This window comes from Tinamus guttatus, unplaced genomic scaffold (assembly GCF_059628265.1).
Source record: "Tinamus guttatus ecotype Peru unplaced genomic scaffold, ASM5962826v1 Tinamus_guttatus_pri_ptg000164l, whole genome shotgun sequence".
Taxonomy (NCBI): Eukaryota; Metazoa; Chordata; class Aves; order Tinamiformes; family Tinamidae; genus Tinamus; species Tinamus guttatus.
Window position 1 is genome coordinate 290,890 of NW_028288698.1, and position 27,229 is coordinate 318,118.

Consider the following 27,229-nt stretch of genomic DNA (forward strand, 5'->3'; position numbering starts at 1 on the left):
TTTGGATCTTTAAATGACTTTTCTGTAGAATAATTTCTTGTTGAAAAATATTCCACTTGCATTGTTTATTCTAATTCTAAGCACTTTTCTTGCCTGCTAGAGTTCCTTTCTGATTGTCTAATAATTAAAAAAAAAAACTGTCGAATTTAGACTATGGCTAGTATTTTTCAACTGAAGTCTAATACATAGAGGCATGTGTTTAACATTTGTTTACGTGCCTCCCTGAAGCAAGGCTTAAGTGTTCTCTCTGGTGCAGCATTAATGGCACAGTCCATTTCTTGAGAATTTATGACTTGAAAGGCAGACTCAGGTCTTGTACTAGGAAAACGTGAAGAAATATCCTCACGTACAAATAACATAATCTACAATCAACATTGCAAACTGCCCAAAATATATTATTCATACACCATCAATCCATCTAGAATTTCAAGAATCAGCATGAAGAAACCGAAATTTGGGGGTAATGTGATTTTTATTTAGGTATATTTAAGAAAAGTTCAATTCAGATAGCTTATTCAGATAGCTTATCACTGCAAATAAAACTTGATTGGACTGATAAAACTATAAACATCAGGAATCTAAGGCAACTGTTACATAAAATTACATTAATATTACAGTCAGATTGAATTATTCTTCAGATACATTCATGCGTTTAACTTTTAATATATCTTTACACGGTATTTTGAAATACATCATTATTTTTTCCTCCATATTAGACCTATCTGATTAAGCTTTTCTCAAATGAAATAAGGAATAGACTCCATGATGGACGTGGAAAAACTTAATGGTTTAATGACGTATCTGATGCAAGTAATCCATGTTGAGAATGCTGTGGAGATAAATACACACCCTATATGCATGTCACATGCAGCATGAAGAAATAGGGAGGGAGACTGAAACATAATTAGTAGTCTTAGCTAAAATCATTATTATTCCACAGAAACCCCCAAAATATCCTTTTGACATCCTTTTTGCATTGAGTAGAGACCCATTAAACTGTCTTGTTTCCAAAAGATTCCTCTCCATGACAACCTCTGTTGGCGATGAGAAATCTTGCATGGAGTCATAAAAAATCCTCCATGTTGCATTTAATGTTCACTCCAATTTAGGCTTTTCTTTTCCTTCTTCAATACCTGAAAAAAATGACAAGAGCACCTTTTAAAAATCTCCGAGTGAATAAAAATGAAGAGCTTACTTATAGAGGTTGCTTTAATGCACTAACATTTCTTTTCCTTTTACTGTTTCACCTCCATCACTTGCTCACACACTCTTCTCATGTGTGGCCTCACCTGCTGTGAAAGAAAAGAGTATCTGCACACCTGGTGTCAGCGGTTGTCCAGTAATGAACTGCATAACCCTTTCTCCCTCCAGACCTTTTCCAAATCAGTCTGAACCCCTGTGGCACACTCAGCCTTTGACTGCTGCAGGGTACTGTGAGCCGTTATCTCCCTGAACTCCTCTGCTCACCTACAAGCAAATTAAAGTAGATTTAATGATAGCTACTGCTAGCTGAAGCTAAGCAGCTGACTTGATTTGAAAGCAAGCTCTCGAACTTTTGTCAGTGAGTTTAGGGCCCCCATCCCATTTTGACATGAGATCTTTAGAAATGTTCAAGCACATCTCCCTTTTTTGAGGTTATGTGAATAAAGACCTGACGCTTGTCGATAGGGTATCTCTTGCCAATGGCCACCTTTCTGTAATATCGGGACTACTGAGATCAGTGCTGGGCTCCTTAAGAAACTTATCCTTGCTGCAGAGCTTTTCTCTTGTCTATGCTGAGTGAAGGCTGGGCCAGGCAGTGGACTGTGTTTTTTCTGGCAATGAAAACATTCAACTATATCATATGCAGTTCCTGAACACTGAATTACTATCGGTATCTGACAGCAGTATTGTTCTTCTGACTAAGACCCCTCTGCCAAACATTTCAAATAAAAATGTTTCTTTTGGACGTTTTCAAGCTTGCTGTATGTTGGAAAAGAAATACCTCTGAAGGTAAAAGAGAAACAATTTTTGAGAACATTGAGAGGAAAACTCAGTTGCAAGTAAGTTCACCTGCTAATGCAATATATGCATAGATGGTAGGTATGCCAAGATTCACTGTAAGGATATAGCTAATTTATTCCAAGGTGGAAACAGCAAGACACATCTTCAGTCAAAAAGCACAAATTGAGAGTGCAAAGTACAGTGGGCCAAAGTGTTTCTGGCAAACCAAAATAATAAAAGAACCAGTGTCAAAGGTTTAAAGCCAAAACAAAAGGATTGATCCAAAAAGTGACAGTGGGTTTACAAGAGCCAATCCTGAATCTCTTACTTTTTGCCGTAAGGAACTTTTCCGGTAATTTTCACTGAACTGCTTTTTTCATCTTTTAAATAGAGCCCCTTTCCTTTATTCTGAAGCACTTGATTGCAAACATATTAAGTAGTTTGGCAGGAATGCTCATTGTCTCAAAATTGTGGACAGACACTGGTTGTAGAAAGGGCAAGTTTTTCCTTGCCCACCATGCTTGTGGTTTAACTTGGAAAAACTAACTACAAGTCATTTTGTCAGTAAGGAGGTTTTATTTATGCATCTTCATTGGAAAAGGGAGAAAAAATCCAAACCCCCCCACCACTCTGAAATTTTCTCAAAGTAGATTCCTTTAATTTGAAATTGAGTGCTCAAAAGCCTCTTCTAAATGTATAGTTTCCAAATATGTATTCTCCATATCTTGCATGATGACAGATTGTCAGTATTTTACTTTTCTGCTGTTTGGGGTGCACCTGTCATACACTTCAGATTTGGCTTATGCAAATTGTTTCAATTATTCACTGAGGAATCTGGGTCAATGTTCTTGGACCAAATCAAGGGAAAATCACAGGAGATAGTAAGGCCGCAGTGAGTTTATTGGAAGAGTGAATTGAATAACTTTAGCTCCTGTAGGGTAGAGGGACACAAGAACCAGAAATTTTATTATGCACACTGTGAAAAAGTGAGGAAGATTTTGCACAATTTACCTATTAATGGACTTGTGTGAGCGTGTGATTCTTTACCACATTATTATGTTTTATTTAAGACTTAGGTCAAGTGAAATTCTTCCTAATGGCCACTTCCTTAGAAACTTCTTTCCTGTATTAATGCAAATAGTGTAAATGAATGCATATGTGACATCAAGCTGCAGGTGCAAACCCAGACTTGAGTACTGTGACAAATGATCATTGGATCTAGACTAAAACATAGATTTTGTATCAGGATGCCTATATGAGCAAATGGCAATTAAAACTACTCTAAGCTTCTGGAATCAGTTTCTACTTAGTATTATATTGGAGGGCTTCTTAAGAGATTTAATCATGCAATAAGCTACCATGCAAATTTGTGAATATCACAGAATCACAGAATATGTGAATAACCAGTTCATAATAAGTTTCCCAAAAGTGGGTACAGGCTAGTCACAATGTGGTAAGGGCCCAGTGAATGTAATGCCAAAATTCCCATTGAGAAAGGATTTCATGCTATTTATGATTGGCCATTGAGATGACCAAGAATGTTGTTTGCTTATTTCAGGCATTTATATAGATGAAAAAAAATCTTTAGTAGATTAAAGGAACCTAATTCTAATTGTGTGCTTGTTTACTATCACCTTTTATAAGCAGCAAACACTTTATAACTGAAAATACTAGAAGATTTTTTTTTCTTTCTATGTCTAAGCTTAACATTAACAACTTTCCCACAGAACTGTACTTTATTCTAGCTGCATTTAATGGATTCATCAGCTAATAAAACTAGGTGGGTTGTAAATCATTCAGGTAATTGCCAACAGTGCTTAAATTAGTTTGGAAGTTATAAGAAGGAATAAATATTCGTAGCTAATAATGCTCTCCATCAGCCATTCCATTCACTTGGCTGTTATTAAGAGCAAACTTAAAGTTTCAATGGAACTTCCGTCATTCTGCTTTGTTTTACTCTTGTAAAAACCTAGACTTTCAGGAGAGTCCTGACAGAGTCTTTCAGGGGTTATTGTTGCTAAAACAATACTCACATTTTTGGGTATCCCATATGTAGTTGTTTAGAACCTCTCCCAGCAAGTAGAAAATGTTAATTGTTATGGTAAGAGCTGTGAAGAAGATTATTTTGACACCTGGGCTGAGGTACTCAAGAAGTGGGTACACCCACACTCCTGTAACATGGTGAATCCAGCACACCCTGTAACAGAACAAAAGTGACAATTATTGACTGTAATAGACCTCGTTTTTACAGAAGTTGCTCGGGCTATTTATGTGAAAAAGCAATTATTTGAAAAGACTGCAGGCTGCAATGAATTTGGCCTTGTAAAATACCTGGGATGATATCCTTCCAGAATGAGATCAAAAACGATGAAAATAAGACTGATTTCCTGCAACCTTAATGCTTTTTCTTAACTTAACCTGAACAGTGGGCCAATTTTCAGGTTCTGCAGCTTGCTTCAGTGATGACAAAGTGCTGATGTAGGCAGGTATTTCTTTGATGCATTCATGTTTATTTACAAAGAAAATACACTCTTGTTTCAGCAGCAGCACTAAAACAGCAACACAACTCCAAGCAAGATTTTTATCCAATGAATATTCAGTGTTTTCAAGGCCCCTCTAAGTAGCCAGATTCTCTGCTTTCTGGAGCGGCTGTTTCCTCTCTGTATACATTTCTGTGTTTCTAACGCATTTCCTCTCCTCACCTGCCAAGTACCTCAGTTTTGGGACTTGCCAGCTTTCTTTAAGGAGAAACCTTTAGAAGAAGCTCTTTAAAGAGATACTCTCAGCTTCACTTTAAGAAAATGATTTAACTTCTTCAGCACCAGTGTTTTAGGTTGCTCCTCCTTTTCTTTTACTCACTTGATATCATTTGGGATCGGATCTAATTATTTTTCTCTCTATGTAGGATAAAGAAAAATATCAAGTGCTATCACCTCAATGAAAATTTGCTCAACTCCACACTCATTGCATAATAAAGGAACGATAATATTGATGATTTGGTGGTGATTGAGATTTCTAGTATTCAGACACAGGGCTGATGGCAAGTACACTAATCCAAGGGACAGCAAACCAACTTTAATGCAACAGGGTCTGAAGGAGTGCTCCAGATATAATTTCTCTGTGAATGCGAACATGGTTGGTGATGCATGTTCACCTGCCCTCTCTGCAAGGATGGGGCTTTGCAGTGAAACCCGAAATGGTGAGTGGAGATGTCAGAGGAAGCAGAGTCCATACGTTTCAGTAATGAGAAGCTATACATGGCAAAAGGATTCAGCTGCCGTGCAATAGAGCAAACATAGAGGCCCAATGGGAAAAGTGCTCACTGCAGAGCAGCCCCGGGCCTGTGAGCTGCTGGGCTCTCTGTAAGAATTTACATCAGTGCCTTTCTGATCTTATCACTTGGTGGGGAAGCTCACAGTGAAGCACAGCTAGAGAGGAGACAAAGCAGGTGTTCAAAATACCTGTGTACTGATTCTCTCTTACCCTGGAAATGTACAAGGCTGTCATTGCTTCCTTTCTCCTTAGAAAAGCTTTTATTACATCCAAATCCTTAATAGTTGGACTCTTCATGTAGGAATTTGCACTTCAGTAAGATGAGCTGCATGATCTAAATGCCGATTAAAACCTCTTTCTCCAAACAAGAAATATATGGAATATGATCTCTGTATTGTTTGCAGTTCATTTTTTTTTAAGCATCATTCTGTGTCAGAATGAACCTCTGACCAGGGTATCTGTGAGGAAAAAAAGAGTTACTGTGTGACCCATTGTAACAGGATTCAACACATTCCACTTGATCAGAGAAAAAGAATGGGATAGCAAAAGGTAATGGGATATCCTCTATTCCCATTGGCTTTGGTTTTGGTTTGATTTGCTGGGAGTGCCTATCACTGTCTGATGTTCTTCAGCTGGTTTACTTTTATTTTATGATGATTTTGTGGTAAACAAGCTCCAAGAAAAAAAGCTTGCAGAAAAAAAAACCACACACTGTTTCTTTTTCACTTTTTTTTTTCTTTTGGCTTGATGAAACTATCCATCAGCACCTTTACAGAGGAACTTTTGAAGTGAGCTTCTCAACTGCACCTGTGTATTCAAGTTTATGAAGTAAGCAGAAGTGACATTTACTAGAAAGCATTCATGCTGGAATGCCAAAGTATTTTCTAAATCCAACAAATGAGTCATTAATGAGTTCCTGAATGCCAACTATGTCTTGCTTGTTAAGAATCTTTGAGTATATTTTATGAATGCTATTCTTTGGTGGCCAAAATGCTGGCCTGTTTATTTGTTTGGTAATACTGCTTATGTTTTCAAAGTAGCTGTTGTGTGCCCATTACCAGAGCAGCCACAATGTAGAGGAACTCACATGAACAAAAAGGATCAAGTGCCACTCAGGAGACAAAGGTCACAAACCCACCTGGCCAACCACCCTGATCTTCCTTTAAACGAGTCCCACCACCCAGCTCTCTGCACTTGGCTAGACTAATATTAGACTTCTCTGCCCTGAACAATGACACACTGAATATTCCTGCATTGTCTGGATCATGAATGGGAACAGCAAAAGTACAAATGCTACCATGGAAACCTTACCTGATGGCCTTTGTGAGGGAGCTCATTCCTACTTGAACACGAGCTAACTCAACGCTGCACAATAAAGGGCTGATCAACTGTAGGCATAAAGCTTCCATAGGAAGCTACTGATTACTAATGTTAATGAATGCCTTCAACATGGCAATTCTAGCCGTCATTATTCTTGTCCGACCTCACTATTCGATAAGCACAGGGGAGCAGGCATTATGGTTTGCTTTGTAGTGCAAACCTTGATCCAATTTAAGACCCTGTTATTGAGCAGGTTTTTTAAAAAAGTGTCATTTAGACAAAAATATTCTAAGGAGAAAAAGTTCAAACTAAAACTGGGACAACTGCTTTTCAGCAGATGAAGTTAACATAGTACCTCCCTATGGTTTGGTTCTGTGACAGCCAATGTAGACTGATGACACAACATCAAGTTTATTTTCAAAGATGAATGTGTTACAGGTTGCAGAGTTAATCTTACTGGTCATTAGAAGTAGTAAGACAAAGGAGTAGAAATATTTCTGTCTGTATTGTATTCAAAAGTAAAATGTTGGTTTAAAAAGTGGTGATATTTGGAAATATTCAACTAGCCAAGTCAAGGTTAAGTCAAATTTTGGACTTCCAGGGTAAAAGAAATTTCTAAAAAGAAGCAATAACATGTTTTAATTTTTTTCCTCTGATTTCTAAATCATAGTCCATTGCCATTTTTCACGACTACTGTGCAGGGGACCCTGAATTTCTCAACTGTGAAAGTAATGAGGCTTTTTTTCTCACAATTTTTTCCAGCAATAAGTCTGAGGAGACAGAAGCTATGCAGAGAAAATACTTGTACATTTATTCTTTATTCTTCGGCAGTTGCTTCAAAAATGTGGAAAGATTATGATTAATGTGTGCCCTACCTGCCACTTTGAGTAATGCAACTATGTATGCAAAATCTAACTTTGGTGCAAGCAAGCTCAAGAGCTAGATATCATAGTAGCTAACCATGTTGTCTGAAGGTTTAGAGCAGCAGCCATTCTGCACAAAGCCGTTGCTTCTTTATGAAGGCTGCTCTCAACTATGTAATTTGAACATACCTGCAGAAGCATTACAACTTGCTGGCACCTTGGGGGCAGAACTCTGAGTTCCCACCTCTTCCCTGCACAAGCCAAGCCCTTTGACTACATCGGTACCAAAACTAAGTGCTCTTAAAGGATACAGAGTGAAACTAGAAATAGGAACTCTTAGATGAAGGTCTGCTTAACTTCTAAAGATCAGTGAGCGAGAGGGGACAGAAGAATAATAATGAGTGTCATAAAATGGCTGAAGAGCTGCAAATGCTCTTCTTCATAACATAAGAAGCATTTCGGTGGAACTCAAAGGAAGCAAATTCAATTCTCATAAAGGAAATACCTTTTGGCAGGATGCCTAATTAACTTCTGGAACTCTCTATTGCAATATACATCACTGAAATCAAGATACTCAAAAAAAAATGAATGCAAGTGTGGGAAGACCTCATGATTCTGTTTAGTTCATCCCTCTGCTCTGGGCAGTAACACACATACCTATCAAGTTTCTTTGTATAAGCAAGACTTTGTACAGACAATAAGAATGTGTATAGTTGTGTTAAAGTTCAAAGAGTACAGGGCATATAAACCTTCGTAACTCAAAGATCCAAATACCAACTGGCTAACATAGGTGTTGGAAGAAAACTTCCCTTTCAAGCTGGTTATTGGCCTGATAAATCTCCCGAAGCATCTGACATTAGCTACAGCCAGAGCCTGGACAATAAACTAGATATATGGCTACTCTGATCTACTATAGCAGTTCATTTCTGGTTGCTTCTTGCAGCAGTAAATCCTTTTCTACATCTTCTGTATCATTCAGGTATCCAGTGAGGTGCATAGAAAAGCTGCTGCTTCGGCTCCAAACAAATCTGAGGCCATTTTTCCCGACAGCTGTGACAATTCTTTGCCAAGCAATAGAACATGGGCTGTTTTCTGCTCTTTGGTTTCTTGATCTTTCCTAGCATCATTCTCCTCCTTTTCCACAGAATGGAGTTTTGCCCAGAAAGTGGACTATTAAACTGTGGAATGTCCCCCAAAAGAGGTGATGGGCTTAGAGCTCCTGAGTCACTAAAAACTCAAGTGAATGAATTGATTGTGGTTATAGAGTAGGGATCAAACCTGAGCTTCCAGAAGTAGGAACACTAAATCTGTTCTATTTTGGCTTTCTAGTACTGATTGACGTGATTTAAGAGACATTTTCAGCATGCCTGCTCTTTTCTTTTTCCAAAAAATATGGGACATTTTTTTTTTCATCTAATCAGAAATGTTAAGTTCTCAGCCATCTTAAGATGCTGAGCTCCTTATAAAGCTAGCTAGTCTGGCATGTCACCTGCACCAGGAAAGTATATTGTTTAGAAATTTTAATAGTAATATATAAGTTTAATAAATAGTCATCACTTAGCAAATAACAGTAATCACCCTATCTTGTTCCAGTTTCTCCTGCTGGATTCTTCTACACCAAATTGCATGATTCTTAACAAGAAATGGGGCGTATGACTAGGTTACCAGTACGGAATAGCTTAAGCAGTTGGAAGTAGACAAATCCTGGAAAACTGCAGCTGCACATAATGTCGGAGGCAAAGCAAGCTTGGCATGACATGGTGGTGGCATCTTCTGGGTTGAGCAAAGCTTAGCAGAAATTTGTGTTTTATGTACAGGTAGCTAAACTGACAGAGACTCTGCAGATTAGTTACAAGGTACTGCCATCATGTCATCAAATATTATCAATTGATAAATCACATTTAAATATAGCAATGGCTGCTGTAACTTCTTGAGCTGTATTTTAAGGAACTGCACATGCAAGTGAAAATGTACTGTCTATGCACATCACCTGTGATTTTACTGTTACTTTGACTGAAATATTTGAAGCCGTGGAGGTGGAGGGGAGCCAGAATGTAGCAGTCCGTTATGGCTGTCAGACTCCAATGGGCTGAGGATCCCTGTAGACTTGCTGAAACCTCTTCTGCTCTCTCACCTCTTCCTGGGTCAGGCACAGGGGATGTTATCATCTCCTGTATTTCTGCTGCTGTTCTACCTCTCCTACTCTTTCTGTTCTGAGTAGTGCTGGCTCCAACTCTTTTCTCCTCCTCTGCATTGTTTCATCTCTCACCCACTTTGAATCAGCCTTCCACACCAGACTCAAAGCTCTCTCGCGCTTCTGGCCCAGCTTTCACCATTTACTAGTATGTCGTCAGGTTTCAAGCTGCTGACCTGTTAGTTGCACATTTCCTTTACCCATGTTCTCTTTTAATCCATGGTTCTAGGTCATCTGTTTTACTTGCTTTAGAACTTTTCACTTAGTTTTCCCCCAACCACTGATTCTCTATTGAATTCCCTCTATTCTGTTGAATTTCCCTCTCCACTGGTCTTTCCCCAAAGCACTGATAATCCCATTCCTACATACAGACAACTGGCAGGCCCTAGCACAGCTATTCTGTATCTTCTCCCTCATCTGTATCCATCACTTCTGTTCTCAGCTACTTCAGAAACCTTCTGATTTCTTTATCAAAATGCTATAATTTCTCACCATCCTTCCTGTTCTCTCTTCACCTTTGACTTTTGAATTTCATGCTTTGCCCTAGCAATCACAACCTTATGCCTTTTCCAGTGGCTGCTCTTTTTGATCTTCTCCTTCTGTGAAGAATTTCTAGTGGCAGTTTTTACAACAAGGTTGACAGTATGTACTTCAAATTTGTTCCAAATTTTCCCAGAAATTAATTCTTTCTTTAAATTCATTCCAGAAGTATCGAGCAAATTACCCCATCAGCAAATATAAAAATCTTTTTAAAATCACCTATAGGGAGAAACTGTACTTTCAAATGAAAGTTTAAAGATACTGAGCTGCTCAAATTGTTTTATTAAAGAATGAAAGAATCAATCACGTCTAAGCTTGGCACACATAGAAGCAACTGCTGTTGGATTTGAGATAAAAACAAAGAACAGATCAAGTTTTTTTTGCTCACAAACACGTAGCCCAGCACAACTAAAGCAGCTGAGTTGGATTCTTAGGGTCTGTTTACTTGGCACCCTCAAGAGCTCAAAAGCAGAAGGAACAAAAAAGTCATTTAACTAAACCTATCTGTCTCTGTTTATTTTAGGGACATATTAGGCTCTGATATTAGTTTGCCATGAGGTCACTCTTATTACAAGGACAACACATTTCTGGCTCTTTTCTGTTCCTTGACAACCGCTCCGTACACCCATTGGCAGTATTTTCTGGTAGTACTGGCAAGTTCTTGGGTTTTCTTAGCACTATCTAGATTTAACAATTCAATACTATTTTTCGCCTTTCAAGCCAATTGGCTTTTCCCATCTTATCCCATTGCCTTGGTCCTGAAAGTCATGTATGGTATGCAACAGGGAAGACTGTGAATGTTTGCCTGGGGACAGTTCCTGGAGATTAAGGGAGGTTTTGCCTTACAGAGAGCAAATGAGCTAAGTGTGCCAGCTCAAATGCCTTCCTAAGAGTGAAAAAAGCAAGCAAGAAGGTAAGAAGAGAAGAATGGAGAAGGAGGGAAGGAAAGGAAGAGGAAAGGAAGGGAAGGAAAGGAGAAGGAAGGAAAGGGAAAGGAAAGGAAAGGGAAAGGAAAGGAAAGGAAAGGAAGGAAAGGAAAGGGAAAGGAAAGGAAAGGAAAGGAAAGGGAAAGGAAAAGAAAGGAAAGGGAAAGGAAAGGAAAGGAAAAGGAAAGGAAAGGAAAGGAAAGGAAAGGAAAGGAAAGGAAAGGAAGAAAGGAAAGGAAAGAAAGGAAAGGAAAGGAAAGGAAAGGAAAGGAAAGGAAGGAAAGGAGGAAACATGCTGCTCTCCAGGAAGCCTTTATCTCAGCCAACAAGTCTCTGAATAATACTCAGTGGATATCAAACTATTTAGCCATATTCTTCCTACTTCAGTGATTCTATTCAGAATTGTTGGCTTGTTTTCTCATTTAGGAAATACATATAACAAAGGCTCCCTATTCTACCATCCCTTCCATACATAAAAGATTTGATCACTTAAGAAATAAAACAGAAGCTTTCAGAGCTTTTCCCAAATCACAGTTGGAAAAAAATCATTAACACAATCAAACATAAACTATACCTTCCTGCATGCTCCTTTACAGTACAAGTATGACTTGATACAAAAGTCATGTGGAATGGTCTGAATGTTTCACCTGAAGTGGGGAATGAGTTCAAAATTCACAGGCAAAACATAGAAAACATCTGATTAGCAATCTCTCCATTTAATAGTTTCAATGAAAGCAGTTCTGATGCAGAAAGAATTAAAAAGGGAAAAGGAAAAACCTTCAAGCAGCACCTCTTCAAGGTAAAAGAAAAAACCCCAAACTAAGAACTAAGCATCAGCTGGGGGCCCACAGACAAGCGAAGATACAGAGGAAGGAAGTTCTACAGCGATGTTATGTTGCCAGGTCATTTGCAGGCACAGGCTCAATTTTTAATATACTGTGCTAACCTTGAAGGGTCAAAAGGATATGCCAGTAAGGGCAGAAAATCCCAATCAAATAAATCCAAAATTGCTAAGTCAATAAGATCAGTACTTCAGCATGGTTACTTGGCAGTAGGAAGGCAGTGAACTTTAGCTGTGAAAGATAGTCTTGCCCTGAGAGAGAGAGAGAGATGAAAACAACCCATACTTTTTATATTTTCTGGTAGGTGTCTCCAGTCTGTGAACAACAGATACACTGTACTGATATCAGTGAGCCATCACTGACAGGTAGTCTCAGTCAAACATTGGGTAGAGTCTTCAATAACACTTGAATGTTGAAGACATGCAGAATTTGCAGATGATGGCAGAGTCCATCTCCCCATCTGGTCCCACAAGCCATTGGAGAAAAAAGTTTTAAAGTGATTTTCCTCTCATTGATACTATCAGAGCTTTTTAGAAAGATTAAGAACACCTTTGTTTTTATTTCACTTACATAACTGGAATATTTCAATGTTCCATTCCTGTGGAATACTTTTCAATGGATCTACTTGGGTGATTTTGAGAGAACGGGAATTTCCATACCAGGTCAGAATACTGCTACAGCAACTCTGCCATCCCACCTCTAGGAACCACCGGAAGAGGGTGGAGAAATATCATGGTTGTGCATTATCATACAGGGATATATTTTTTTTCTTTTGCCTGGATGTATAAGATTGCCTTTATCTAACCAACCTCCATTGCAAATATTGTTCTTTTTTATAATTTGTTTGTAGAATTAAATGGCAGAATCTGACTGGCGTCCTCCGACACAACATCTAACTTTACCTGGATTGTTTTATGATCACTCAGTATGTGCTGATGGGTTACCTATACCTATATTGTCCTCTCCTTCTTGGACAAAAGGGGCAAGTCACATAGCAGAGGTAGTATAACAGCACTGCCTTGAGCCTATGTTCCTCTCTCATTAGTCTGACCTCACTTGACTTGAAAAAGCAATATTGCTTTCTTGAAAAAGCAATATTATCCACAGCTTTGGAGATTGTCGTCTTAGCTGAGGGCACGTTGTTGTGAAGTAAGAAGAAGGGATGGGGGAAGTAAATGGGAAGCCATGAAAGGTTTCTAGACAGGAGGAAAAAAGGATTTATGGTATCAAAGGACTGTTGTTATCAAAACAAAGGTTTAATAAAAAATAAAACGCCAGAATGACTAAAGTAAATTAACTGTTAGGTAAGTGAGGTGCCTGAATAGAAACTCTGTCCCAAAAAACAAATTTAGTGTTACATAAGAAAGCTTATTTCTGTTTTAATTATTTTTTCACAAACATTTGTATATTTTAAATAAACTGAAGAGTCTGGATTGCTGTCTTTTTCTGTAATCAATTTTACAGAAAGAATTTATGAAGTAGTAAAGAAAAAAGACAGCATTCTATCTTTCCTGTTGCAGCTTAAATACTGATGCAGGAAATCATTTGCCTATTCTCAGTTTTATTTGATAGAACAAAACCCCTAAGAAATAAAACTAAGGTCCAAGAAAAACATTTAGCTTGAAAAAAGATTCAAAAATGTACGCTTGGAAAGACCACTGCTTACATGGGATTGTTCAACAAATTCCTGTTGTGTGAGGTTTGGCGTATACTTTCTAAAAATATAAGCATCTGGGGAAACCAGACAAAGCGCAGGTCTTGGACCAAACGAGGCATGCAGTGTAGATCTGTTAGTGATTATATCCATAATGAAATATGTGCCCAAATTTAGCAGTACAAAGCCCCCAGTACAATATGAAAACACCATGTGTACAGTCCTTACCATAAAATGTAGCCAACAGCAAAGGTGCATACTGCAGCCAGTCCACAGCTCCTGCTGGGATACTCATGATGTGTTGTTCTCATCTCAATTAATATAAAGGGCAAAACTGTTGTATGCTAAAAAACACAAAACAACAGGGAAAAAAACAGGTGATACAAACAATTTTCACTGTGTTTCCATGCTAGTTCCACAAAAAGAAACATAATCATAAAAATTTCCAGAAAAATTCTTGGTTATTGGAAAGAAAAGTCAGAATGAGTCTATGAGGAGATCAATAACCAAAATCCTTAGTGGTGGTGCTTTTATGCCGTCCAATTGTTTGAGAGAGCACAGGAAAAACAAGCAAGCAGGAGAAAATTCTCATTTTTGGCCAAGAACCTGAGAAGGATTCTCTGTAAGTAAAAACAGAATGGGGCACTAGGTGACGGGGGACCCTCTCCCAGGTCAGCTTTGCAATTGCTCTGCAATCTTTGCCACATTTTCACCACCTTTAATTCTAACCATACAAGTCAAGGCGCAAAACTCCTCATTTTCAAGGCTCTAGGCACAAACAAAGCCAAATGAATGAATATAAATGGAGCTATTTAATGCTTCTGAGAATTTAGGTTGAAATGTATCTCAATCTGGGGACCTGAAAACAGGGGACATATTTTCAGATGATAGTCTCAAGAGCTCCGTTCCTCCATCTGTAAGACAAGAGCAATTATATTCCTCAGAAAGGCGTTGTGAATCTTAATTTATTAGCTGTTGTGCAAAATGCTTTTAGGTTCCCAGATGAAACACATGAAAGCCAAGGCTTTTTCTGCTGCTTGTCTTTATTTAGCTGTGAAAGTCCTTATTTTTGTCATTTTTTCCATATACTTTGCCTACACTGCCCCTTCTGAGAAGGTCTGTTCATCCAATCAATGTCAGCAGCATGAAAAACTTTCATTAGCCTGCCCTAGACACTTGATGTCTAGGTTTCCAAATGCTGGCAGGCATGAGAATACACGGAAGCAAAGCATAGACATGTCAGGAAACAAAACCCATCATTTCTGCATATACAGTTCAGCTAGAACTGACATTACTGGTGACCCCACAAACACATCCTGCCTCGCCAACTTGGGTCCAAATGATCTCTGGTGCATCTCCGCTAGCTTTCAAGGAGTTACTTTGGTCGAGAACTTGGCCCTGAAATCACTGTGACTGTGCACACAAATCTCCTGCTGTGTTCAGTGGGAGGTCTGCAGGTGCAAGGATTGCAAGAGCAGCTTAAGCCATAAACCAGGTTCAATCCTTTCCTAACATTGGCTCATGATTTGGAAAAAAATGTTATTGCTTAAGGCCACATTCTGCCATCAGATGTGCATGTGTAGTTTGGACAGAGCTGGAGAACTGAATTTCTAAGAATTACCTTGTAAACCCACTCAAATATTAGCCAACAGGAAGGTAGGATGGGCATAAAGCAGAAATATCTTTGTGGGGATAACAGGTCTAAACGAGACAAAATAGAGTGAGGGTTCTGAGCCTTTAACAGAGGAGAAAGAAGAATTGTTTGAATGGGAAATGATAAGATAATGGAAGTGCTCTGGCTTGCAAATGTAACATAATTTGAATTGGATAACTGCTCTGATTCTCAATACATTAGTAATTAATGACTAGCACTTGGAGAATGTCAGGTGGATAATACTGCAGTTAGGGGAGCTTTCAATTTCTTCCTCTTTTAACAACCTGTTCCACCCCCAGCCCTTTAAACAGGATAAATCATCATCAAGGGAATGGATAGATGTTTTACATGTGCAGAGGTGCCCACTATTAGTTAAAAGGTCTATTAACCGAGCAATACCTCTGGAGTCCATTACCAGGGGCTGGCAGTGAGGCAGCCCTGGAGATTCACTTGCAAGTCTCGCATCTGTACAAAAAGAAAAGGTCTTTAAGCAGACAGCTCTGCACTTCGCTCTGCATGCCCCCCACAAGCAGAGTAGCTGGGGGCTGTGTAAATGTCTGGCTCCATAATTTCTTCAGGGAGAAAAACAGTGAGCAACAAAGGCTGTTAACTCTAAAATTTCTTCTCTTCATCTTTTCTGATGTTTCTTCTACGTTTGTGATCCGGCCACATAGTCTTAACTGTTCTTTATAACTGGGATAGGTACAGAGGTTGTGTACTCCATTTCTCAATTGAAATCTGCCTGCCATTTTAGATACTACTTACTGATGCGCTCTTCATTCACAACAATAACTCAACAGCTTTCAAATTAAAAAGTAGCTAAAATCATTTCAATAACTGTCCCCTCATCTTGAGTCCTTTTCTTTCCACCCCCCCAGTTTCTTTAGATATACAATAAAATAGATGATTATTTTCTTAAATTCTTTCTGATGCTGTTTTCTAAAAGGCAAGGGAAAAAGAAATAAACGAACTATATCGCTGTTTATCACTGTTTATGTACAAAATTCTGTCAAAAGAGTACTGCAATCAGAAGGGTAAGCAGAAAAAAGAGACATATGCAGCTGCTACCTGCAAGCACTGCAGTTTTAAAATCCGCAGTATGAAATTTTGTTAAAAAATGTTCTCATGAAACTGCCACTTAGCAAACTGTTTCAGATGCTTCACCCAAACTACAACAAAGATGCCACTTCCCTTCCCACACAGCCCCTCCAAAACTCTTACTTTAAAAATCACAAAATTCTGTAAGCAGGGATACCTTCTGTCTAACACTGCCAATTAAAACTCTGGAGCTATAAATAGCAGATTTGGATCAGATTGTCATTTGGACTCATGCCTAGCAAAGGTGGGCAGGGGTCAAAAGTGCTTGGAGTGAGATCTGTTGGACTGGGAAAGCTGCAAAAGGCCAGAAATTTCATCCCATCTAACAGTTTTATTGCCTGATCTCCAAAGAAACGTGGGCCATTTGGAATCTGATGCCTAGAGAAGAAATGGCACTGATGCTTTTTTGAAGTGCCTGTTAAAGCTTGTGCCAACCAAGGGTGCCTAGCTGGTGTGTCTGGGGCTACTCCCCTTTACCTCCTGGCAGGCTAGAGATAGTCATGGGCAGGACAGCACCACATTTCTCGTTTCCTTGGTCAAAGTGTCTCCCTCAGCTTGCTTGAAAGAACACAGGGAGTGAGGTGCTCTGAACAACAGGAAGGTTTAAGTGATGGGGATGATTAGCCACTGTAATAGCTCTCCAGAAGTTAAAAGCCTGTAAGAGAAGGGCACATTTACTACAAGTATAGGCCTTATGCTACAATAGCAGTAAAATATGCAAGTACTGTTAAACTATGCTATATTATTAAGGCATTTTTTACTATAAGCTGAGTAACAGGAAAGCTGCATTTTCACCTGGACAGCGTATTCTAGTCTCTCAGAAACCACCTGCTTCTGCAAAAGACAGTTTTGTCTGTGTCACCGCATGACACTAGAGCGTTGTGTGAGCAATACGGCCTTTGCAGCCAGGCCCTGACGCACCTTCTCTATCAGCTGGAAAGGTGGAAGTTGCTCCATGCACACTCAACGTGTGGCACCGAGGGAGCTCCCGGGCCCTTCCTTTATCGGGGCCTCCCAGTATGGACTCAGGTAAGTGTATTTGCTTGCAGGAAAACATACCCTGTCGGCCTCTCACGCTGTGACCAGTGTGCTGCCTGGCAACCTCTCTGCCAGGTCTCAAGCTCCTTTGACTCCGGCGTGTGAAAGGCAGTGACCCTCTTACCCATTTTTAATCCCTCTCTGAAGCGTTTCAGCTGCCAGGACTACTGTGTTAGCTGAAATACTGCAGTAAACTGCCATTAACCATCTGCTGTGTTGCCCTGCCCCGATTCAGCATAGTTTGTGTTCATAGTTCACAGTTCGTGCCTGAAACACTGTCTGTCCTTGCAGTCTGTGATCCAGCAGGGTCTGTCACCTCCACTGCAGTGTTTCCTGCAGCTCACTGAACCTTCCTGTCACTTCAATAAGCAGATAAACCGTTTAGCAACACTCCAAGAGAATTTCCTATTTCTAAGCTGAGACTTGATATATGCTAAGTTTCAAACATACATTTATGTGCCAAAATATATATTCACATAAATAGGACACTTCAATTATCACAATTTTTTACAATGAAAGATGTTTCTTTATGAAGAAAAATGGCATGGCAAAAATGAACGAATGGCACAGTTATGTGTTACGCGTTTGGGTGTGCTCTTTTTGCTTCTGGAGGACTCTGCCAGATGTGGAGAATATCATTCATATCCAAATCATCCAAACCACCCTGGCTTGCTAGGTCTGATAGTCTATATTCTTCTCCAGAGAGGAGCAAACTGTATTTAGCTCCTCATTTTGTGTTCACCAGAGATTCCTGAGGTCCAGCCACCTACATATGGGCAAAGGTACACCAAGCTCTGGCCTTCTGCATGGGCTGCATGAGACCAAATTCAGAGGCAGCGGACTTGCACAGCTGGGCAGGAAATTTAACATGGTGAACCTTCAAAATGCTGGTAGTGATATGCAATGACTGAGGGAAATGATCTTGAGTCCAGGTGGAATTTGCAAGATATCAGATCTACTGAGTGAAGCTGAATGAGCGCATGCTGCAATAAACTACCCTTAGAGCTGTAGGCGGGTTCGTTCTTAGAACCACTATAATTGCTCTTGAGAGAAACTGTACTCAAAAGCCATATTCATTAATGGGTCTTTAAAAGATATTTTAAAAATTGGTACCACTCATCCCATGGTATATAGGTGCCTAAGGAAATTTTAGAGTAGAAAATGATGTTACAAATGGGCACATTTTCATCAGCTTAACATATCTGAATTTTGACGGAGGACTGCACTTCCCCATTCTAGGGACATACTACAACAGGTTGTTGGAAGAAAAGATTTTATGCAAATCAAGTACATTAAGAATGGGTTCCGTAACAGTCTTTAGACAAATTAAATAGTCAGTTTTGAAAGCCCGATTATATGTTTTATCTTCCAAGCAGTAAGTGCTGCTTTTTTAACACTATTTTCATCAATACCTTGCTTAGCCTTTTTCCTTCCTTAACTGTGTTTTAAAAGGTATTAAACTGACAGCTGTATACAGGTATCTTCTGTCCTTAGCACAAACTACAGCAGTTCTGTCTTCCCACTAAGGTGACTTAGTCCTGATCTGCAGAAACTCTTCTGAATTATGTTTAAGACAAGGAGTTTGGAAAATCTGTCCTTTGAGATCCCCCAGTGAGTATGCAGAAGTTCTTTGGTGATGGTGAAATTGTTTGGGAAGTGACACAGATTGTGATTAATTCATTTTAACTAACAGCAATGCAAATCGTTACTCAACCTCGTCAGACTAAAACCTACAGGCAGAATTGCCCAAGGGTAGGTGGCACAGCAGGGTGACAGAGCAGCATGCTTTTTAAGTGGACTGAGAAGCCAGAGCTACCAACCAGGCACCTGAGGGCTGCATCAGGGCAGTCTGGCCATGACGTCCACGCTGGAACCTCTGGTAGGCTCAGTGAGGAGACACCAACCATGCTCCCTTTGAAAACCTCACCTTCTTTCTCCATTTCCAGTAGCCCGTGTGTTGGATGGGACTATTTCAGAAGGGATCTATATGTTGCATGCTGTTGGAGTGCTACAACTCTTTCCCTTCCCCATTACTGAGGTTAAGGATACTGCAGGTTGTACCTACTGATTGCAATAACTTCGGCACTGTGGTAGCCTGTGGCTGCTAAGAATATAAACTCAGGAACATTTCTATGACAGCAAAAGTAAGATCTTACCTTGTACCCATTTCTCAAAGTGACTTGTCAAAGTAACAACCAAATCCCAGATTTTATGATTGTTTCCTGTCTTTCTGAATTCCTTTCTAAATTCTAGTTCCATCATTATGATGTTCTCTTCCTCGAGCTCATGTGCAGATTATGTGTTGTTAAATAGTTGCTGTAAGTCTGAAAGAATAAAGCCATCCATCTGCAGATCTTTCCTGATTCTCAGGGGTTTGCAAAATACCTTGTATTTAAAAGTGTTTTAGGACCAAGGTGTTTTAGGTTATCAGCAAAATAACCTGTGTCTATTCCTCTTAATTAAAAATCATTGTAAGTGTATTCACCTTAGAAACTAATCCTGACAGACCTAAAAATGTCTCCAGTTGTAGTCAGCACCATCTGCAGAGTAATAGTAGTAACAAAGCTGTATTTTCCGCTCTCTCCTAGTGGAGCTAAGTACAGAACCTGATCACAAACTTGTAAAGCTAGGGGCATGATTATGATTTACTTGCTGAGAAACTTCTCAGAAAGGAACAGCTGGCAAGAGAGTATTTATGTGTCATCTGAAGGATGATACCTTCTACCAAGGCAGCCTAATCCATAAAGAGAGCAGCGGGATATCAGAACTGGGTGTATAATAAATTGGAATCCTTGAGCGAGCCCGAACCCTTCTGAGGCTGAAAGTGCTGGTAGCATTTTTCCTTTTACAAATGAGAAATTATGACTATTAACTGAGACACACTGATGCACAGGATGCACTCCAAGGCAGCCAGACAGCTCATTATTATTGTAGGTTGAAGGGAGGAAGAAGTTATTGTATGATCTAAACAAAGAACAATACCATACAGTGCCACAAAAAACACAACAGCCCCAAATAATCATTTCCAATCAATATAACGGTGCAGTATTCTTTGAAAAGAAAATGGACACTTCCTCTTTAATGCTATCCCCTCCTTTCTTTTCTTTAGATAAATTTAGTGGACACAGCACATCTGATTTAACAGGAATTCTATAATTATTTTCACCATGTCTATCTGATGTTGACAGGTTTGTTCTCCTTGTTTCTTATATAGGCACTATACAGTAAATACTAAACGTATCAGTCTGATGTCACCCCTGGAACTGCTAATAGCAGGGTGGTTGTATACAGGTGTCTTCTTCAGAATTTCTTCAACTGAAGCATTTCAGCACCTCAAAAGTGTTATGAAAGATACCCTCGCAGTAGCACTGCAGGGATAAGATAGGATAACTCCCTGCTGCAGGAGGACAGCTGAGGTGGATTGACTCACTAAAGGTCATGCGGGGTAGCCACGCAGGAACTGAGAACCACGTTTTCATCTTCAGTTCCACTCCCATGTATTAGCCTAAAAGCAGGAAGCATGTACAAAGAAGGAACAAAATATTGGTAAGAAACCCCTTTTATTTGCTTGAATTTATTGCCCTGAGCCATCTTGGCCCTCAGCCTTCACCTTGATGTACTCTCTGTTCTGTTTCCCTCTGTTTTTGGAGACTTCTCCAGTGTCTCCCTCTGAGCCAGCCCTTCCCTGTCACCTCCTGCTGCTTCCACCTGCTTCCTCGCACTCCAGCCCTGCCAGCCGAGGCACCCTCTGCACCCCCCAGGCCCTGCGTCGGTGACACCCATGGTGCTGCCTCCTCACTTCTCTCTTGGTCGCTTTCCATGGCCTCCGTCCTCCCTTCATACCCACCGGTGTGTGTGGCAGGTACATGTCATGCCTTTACTTGAGGCACAGCAACATCTTGGTCACTTGGGCTTGAGACGGAGGCAGGGCAGGCAATACCACGCAAAGCCTGTGCTCTGCTGCCAACCCACACTGCATCATCGGGCCACATGGTTCATCTTCCTCAATTCTGTGTAATTCAGTATAACTCCTTTTAACGTCTGTCACGTTCCCAGCTCTCATGCGACCCAGCACAGGGTCATGTAAGTCACCCCTTTCCTTCTATTGGGTTCCTTTAGATCGGCTTTCTGTTCCTGGCACTGTCTGGGATTCAGACTGTCTGGGTCTGACGAACCCAGACGCCCGGGTCAGCTCCCAGCAACATGCCTGCCCGTTACTGGTGAGGGGCTTTTGCAATATGAGTGCAATTATCAAAGCTCAGGTTTTGTGCACCCAGTTACAGCACAGCCAGTGCCGTGAACCACAGTTTACTTTTAACTTCAAGTCGTTATTTTTGCCACAGAATCACTTTGAAAACACTCCAGCAACAGTTTCCTATGGCCACGTGCACACACGTGCCCAGCAAAGGTAACACTGTCAGTAATCACGATATTATGCAAAGTATATTTTTTCTGCACATTTAGTTTGCCCTGGGATTTCTCAAACTATCACTTGCAGAAAGATACATCAAAGCAAAGAAATACTTCCTTGTTTCTTACAATAATCCGTAAAAATCAACGTATTATACAGTTATGTACATCACAAAGATTTAATTGACATGATTGCTGTGTGATTATGCAGGTCATGCTGAAGGAGTGCTAGTAATATCACTGGGCTTCACATATTCATAGCATAAATGTCACTAAAAAAACCTTGTAAATATCTTTTAGTCTTTTTTTTTAAATTACTCATATGGAAACCAGTATTCCTTTTTCTGAAAAGAAAGCTTTTACATTGTCCAGTTGCACAGGCTGCAGGGAAAAAAATAATTTCTATCAATAAGTTTTCTAAATCTTTTAAAATTACTTTAAAAGCATATCTATACATGAAATGTGGCATGCTAAATTTTAATATTTGGCAATCTACTGAGGCTTTCACTGAAGGATATTTTTGGCTTTATGATAGCAAAAGGATCCTCTTTCTAACCTGAAGACATTGGACTTTGAATCTGTCATGGGTCCAGGACTGAATATTGCTTGTCCTGGGCTTCAGGCCAGTGTAATTTGGGGAAAGAAATTCCACATTTGGGAAAATCAAGAATCCATTCTTTGGCAGTTTCTTTTGCAAATGGTGGCTCTTTGATGCTACTTGGAAATTTAAAATCTTGGATGTGGTTACTGAAGATGTGGATTTATTGGGTGTTGTGCAGGTAAGGTAGCCAAAGGTCAAATTTGGATCTATCACATGATGACTGCAACTTATCCGCAACTTGGTTCAAACAATTGACCTCACAAATATTGTCATAATGCTTTTTAAATTCTTTCTGTATATTACACATGCAAACAATTCCTGGATGTGACATAACCTCCTAAGCCTTTTCCCTCTTGCATTAAAGAAAGCAGTAGTAGATTGACATGAGCGCAGTCTCATTACTGCCCCCAGCAATCTGTCTGTAGTCAATTTTGCCTGATGCGCCTTGCACTCTATGTTCTAAACCATGAGTATGTCACTGTAAGATAGAGATGCATTAGGAAAGAGCTCCTCAGGCAGTTGTACACAGTGCCTGGTGCGCTGCCCTTGCATCAGCCTCTCTTTCCTCCAGTGTCTGTGAACATGCTGCATTTTTGAGGGACATAGTGGGAAGCAGATGTGACTGGAAACTTAGCTGAGGTGGGAAATGAGGCTGTGCAGAAGGGAGAAGAAAGATGGAAGTTTATCTCTGCTTTGTGTATCTTTGAGAGCTTCTTTTCCTCTGCAAATGGATGTGAATAAACAAAACTGGGGAACACCCTGAATCAAGGTCTGACATTCCCTGCATATTTTACCCAATCTGTGATGTCTTTTTATCTACGACAATCATTGTGTTTCAAATGCACTTAATTCTAAAACTTATTGTTTATGTTAAAACAACTGTTATTTTGATTGATCAATGTAAGTCTACACATCATAGTAAAGGTAGCATTTGTCTGACATAAAGACATTACAAAATCCATAACCTCACCCTTTAAAACCTGACTTGAACCATTGGATTTGACTTATGAAACTAGTTACAATAGTGCTTCATGCAAAAAGCATTAGATTAATACTGGATCGGGCAATGTTGCCAAACACACCCTGGCATAATTAATCACGAATATTTCAAAAAACAGATCGCCTCCAAGAGGTTATTGATTTCCTGTCATGACATGTTTTCCTTATGAGGTGCTACAGTGCTATGTATCTGAGATGTGCTGGCATGTATTTTTCAGTGACTAAGCCTTGATCTATCTTCCTGGATTCCTGCCACTGGTGCATTGACATCTGCAACTACTCATGTTTGACAGCCTCATGCATGAGCTATGCAGCTTCCAAGTTGGATGGGATTAGCATAGAAGACTTTCTGAATTCTTCAAATGTAATTGAAAGCAGATAAATACAAGGGTCTCAAGAGAGTTGCATACTTTTTTACAAATGGTATTACATTTAATATACATGCTTAGAGTGAGAAAAATCTCAGTGTTTACCAGGATAGTATTGAAGAAAATGTTTGTCCTTGTTCTAAGATACATATGAACCTTGATAAATGTCACACCTTTCTAAACTAAGAATGTGATGCATGTTGAAAGTGTGATTTGGACAAGCATGCAAAGGTAACACATTTAGAGAGAAGGATGGAGGAAGAGGTGTTTTGCCTTTCATTCATGTTTCAATAAAGGCTCTATTACATATTTTCTCTGAACAACCCCTGCTATGTGATGAGAGCTGAAAATAAGCTCTCCAATTTACACGATTACTCACAAATCATGTAATCTCAAGATTATACACAGTATAAAATATCAACAAATATGAAATTAAGCTTTCTCTCAAAATCTAACCACATTCCTTGTATAGCATACTTTTTTATTTACCTATATTTCTCAGTAAATATGGACATCAATATAGTAATCTTTAAACATATTTCAGTGTGTATTAACTAAATACAGTAATATTTCAGTGTGTATTAACTAAATACAGTAATACATAGAATATGAGACTGGCCTTTACACTGCCATACAGCATTTATCTTTGACATTTTTTTTTTAGACTTTTGTTTCTACAAACATAAGTAATCTTTATTTTAATCAAATAAAGTAATCTTTATTTTTTAATCTTGCATTGTTTCAATGCAGACAATGCAGAACTTGATAGTGTCTGTAGGAAACAGACCACCCTCTCCTGCGACAAATGTCTATTTGAGGATCGCAGTGATGGGCAACCTATCAGCATCTCTAGAGGACTGTGACTATGAAGACACAGGATGGTTAGTGTCTAGCAAAGCAATGATACCAATAATAATAATGAAGCTGCTCTGTGTTGTCTTGTAGAGTCTGACTTGATTTTGTTCTGTTCACCTTAGCCTTGATCTACCTGTCTCTGCTTCCCACTCTGTGCCTAGCCAGCCTGATCCCATTAGGTATCAGTGGCCTGCACAGCTTTTCTATTTCAGAGAAGACAGTGAAATTATCCTTGCTGATAACGGAAGCTGGAATAACAGCCCCAAGTGTATCCATCCAGAGTGCTCATGTAGAAGCTAGAGAAGATTGCTGGGGGGGGCAACAGAGTGAGGACATTTGAAAAAAGCCGTTCAGCTGGGCAAGCCTGGTTAAGGCCTCCCTCTCCAGAACTGGAGCTGCAGTCCCTTCAGCTGCACTAGCTGAAAGGCAGACTTACCTAATTTTTGATCTCTGCCAGTAGTACATGATGGAAAAAGCAAGCAAGGTTGCTACTCCCCCAGGCCTGAGAAGGATGACTGACTTAAGACCATTGCTAAGACATAGTAAGAGAAGAAAACTCTTACCTAATATTAGTGATTTATTAATCACTGTTTTTGCCATGTTACATGTTTATTTTCCCCACCAATAAGGTTCTCTCTGCTTTAAGCCCACGGAGTCACTGCTAGCAAGTAGTTAAGCACTGCTTATTAGGGACACCCAAACATGCAATTCACTTTTGCAAGTTTCTAGGTGGAGTCTTGAACCAGGGCTATTTTCAGCAAGAACACCGAGATGGTTGAACCCGTCCCATTTCACTGGCAACAGCACCTGACAGACAGGTTACACTGAGGTACCTCCATGACCCTTGCCTTCCAGCTTAAATTCTTGACTCCTAACTTAAGTTCTTCTGCTTTTCCTCTTCTTCTTCTGCTACAATACATGCTTGCTGTGTTATTGAACTGCGCAGTAGCATTTCTATAGAAGATAGATGGCATTTGACTGCTGTTCATATTTTAATTATATATTTGACCTACTGAGTAAAGAAACAGCCTATGAAAAGACCCCCTACAAATGTCCTGGAGTCTTTTTTTCTAAGGACTTCCTTCAGCCCCGAGACAATTTCTTAAACCTAACCACTCTTGAGCAAAATTAAAACAAAAGGAAAAGCCTGCCATGCTCATGAACTGTCAAGACAAACAGAACCACTGCAAAAGAGACTTAAATGCGGGTCCTTAAGTAAATTCTAAATGAATTCTCAATGAATGACATGGTTCTCTTGTATCTGGAATAAAAATTACCATTTTCCTGTTTTGCCATTTTACTGCTAACAAAAGAGCAAAACGAAACAAAAAGCAGCATCCTTAGCAAACAGATCTGGAAAATAGATTCAGAGACCCTAGATAACTCATAATTACCATGGCATCATCACGTATTACATATTATAACTCCTTATGCAGCTTGTACATTAGTTTTATTAATAATTAAAAGAATTTCTGATTGTCAGTAAATTTTATAAAAACTCAAATTCTATAAAATCTTCGTGAGGTAGGAAAATATACTAAAAATACCTTTATTAGTGAGGTAATGCAGAAAAGGTAAAAGTATCTCTTCTAAACCAAATCAAGAGGAAATCAATGACAGGTTTTGTACTGAAATGTAGGTGTTGGCAATGTCTTATACTGGGCTTAGCTACTTTGCCATGTCTCCAATGTCTGCAGGCTCTGAAGACTCCTGGATTGAGGTCCACAGCTACATAAGGGCTTGAAAGTGCATCATATATTCATGGCAGTAGGAGAAGAAAATTACATGGATCAAATCCAATAGTTCAGGCACCCAATCAAAGCAGATTATTTAAAATCTTTTTATTAAATGTGAGCACATCTGCCTCTGTAAATGTCAAGATAGACATGCTAGAGGAAACACAAAAAGGCCAAAGGAATACTTGGGCTGTTGCCTGAGAAATTTATCCTTGTCCTGACCCCTCTCTGCTGGTGAAAGCAGAGAACAACTGGGAGACTAAAAACTAATGGACTTCAGCTAGAGGGCAACTTTAGACGGGGTCCGTGACTGTGAGCTCGAGGTTAGTGGCATGCGTGCCCAGTGACTCACATGGTTTGGACTCAGGGATTCGTGGCGTCTCTTCAGCTAGATACATGTTGGGAAGTAGAAAGCAGAAAGGATGCAGCAGTGAGTTAGCGAGCCAAGAACGTCACATTGATATTCAGGAAGGTGCTCCGGTACCGTTTCCAACCTGCCCTTTGTAGGAAAAACCACAATGTATTTGTGAACAGGAACAAGTCTACAGAAACTAATAAAAACTGTCACTTTAGTGTCCTCTTAGCCAGCTTTCAGATGGGATCAAGGAGTAGAAATGACTCTGGCAACACTGATGGACACCCTCACGATGGCTGCGGAGACACGAGACATCCTTGTGCCACAAGCACTGGCTATACAGGCGCTCGTTTTACCTCTCCCGCACAGTAGCTGAGTACCTGAGAAACATTCCTGGAAGGCGGAGACAAGCTGTGTGCATTCCAAAAGGAGAAAGAATTTCTGAATTACAGAAACTGTAAATTATTCATGCATGTTATGTAAGTAGCAGGACTAAGAACTGCATCTTGATCCTTCAGGA

General features: G+C 39.7%; 1 protein-coding gene across 1 annotated transcript in view; it reads right to left on the minus strand.

Moving 5' to 3' along the window:
- Positions 1-608: 608 nt before the first annotated feature.
- The window catches only part of AIG1 (androgen induced 1), a 123,798-nt gene continuing 97,177 nt past the window's right edge, over positions 609-27,229 (minus strand). The window contains exons 4-6 of the mRNA XM_088522781.1: positions 13,824-13,939; positions 4,017-4,180; positions 609-1,133 (exon numbers count right to left, since the gene is read on the minus strand). Coding sequence (XP_088378907.1) covers positions 1,096-1,133; positions 4,017-4,180; positions 13,824-13,939 — 318 coding nt within the window. The 3' untranslated portion in view covers positions 609-1,095. The remainder of the gene's footprint in view (positions 1,134-4,016; positions 4,181-13,823; positions 13,940-27,229) is intronic.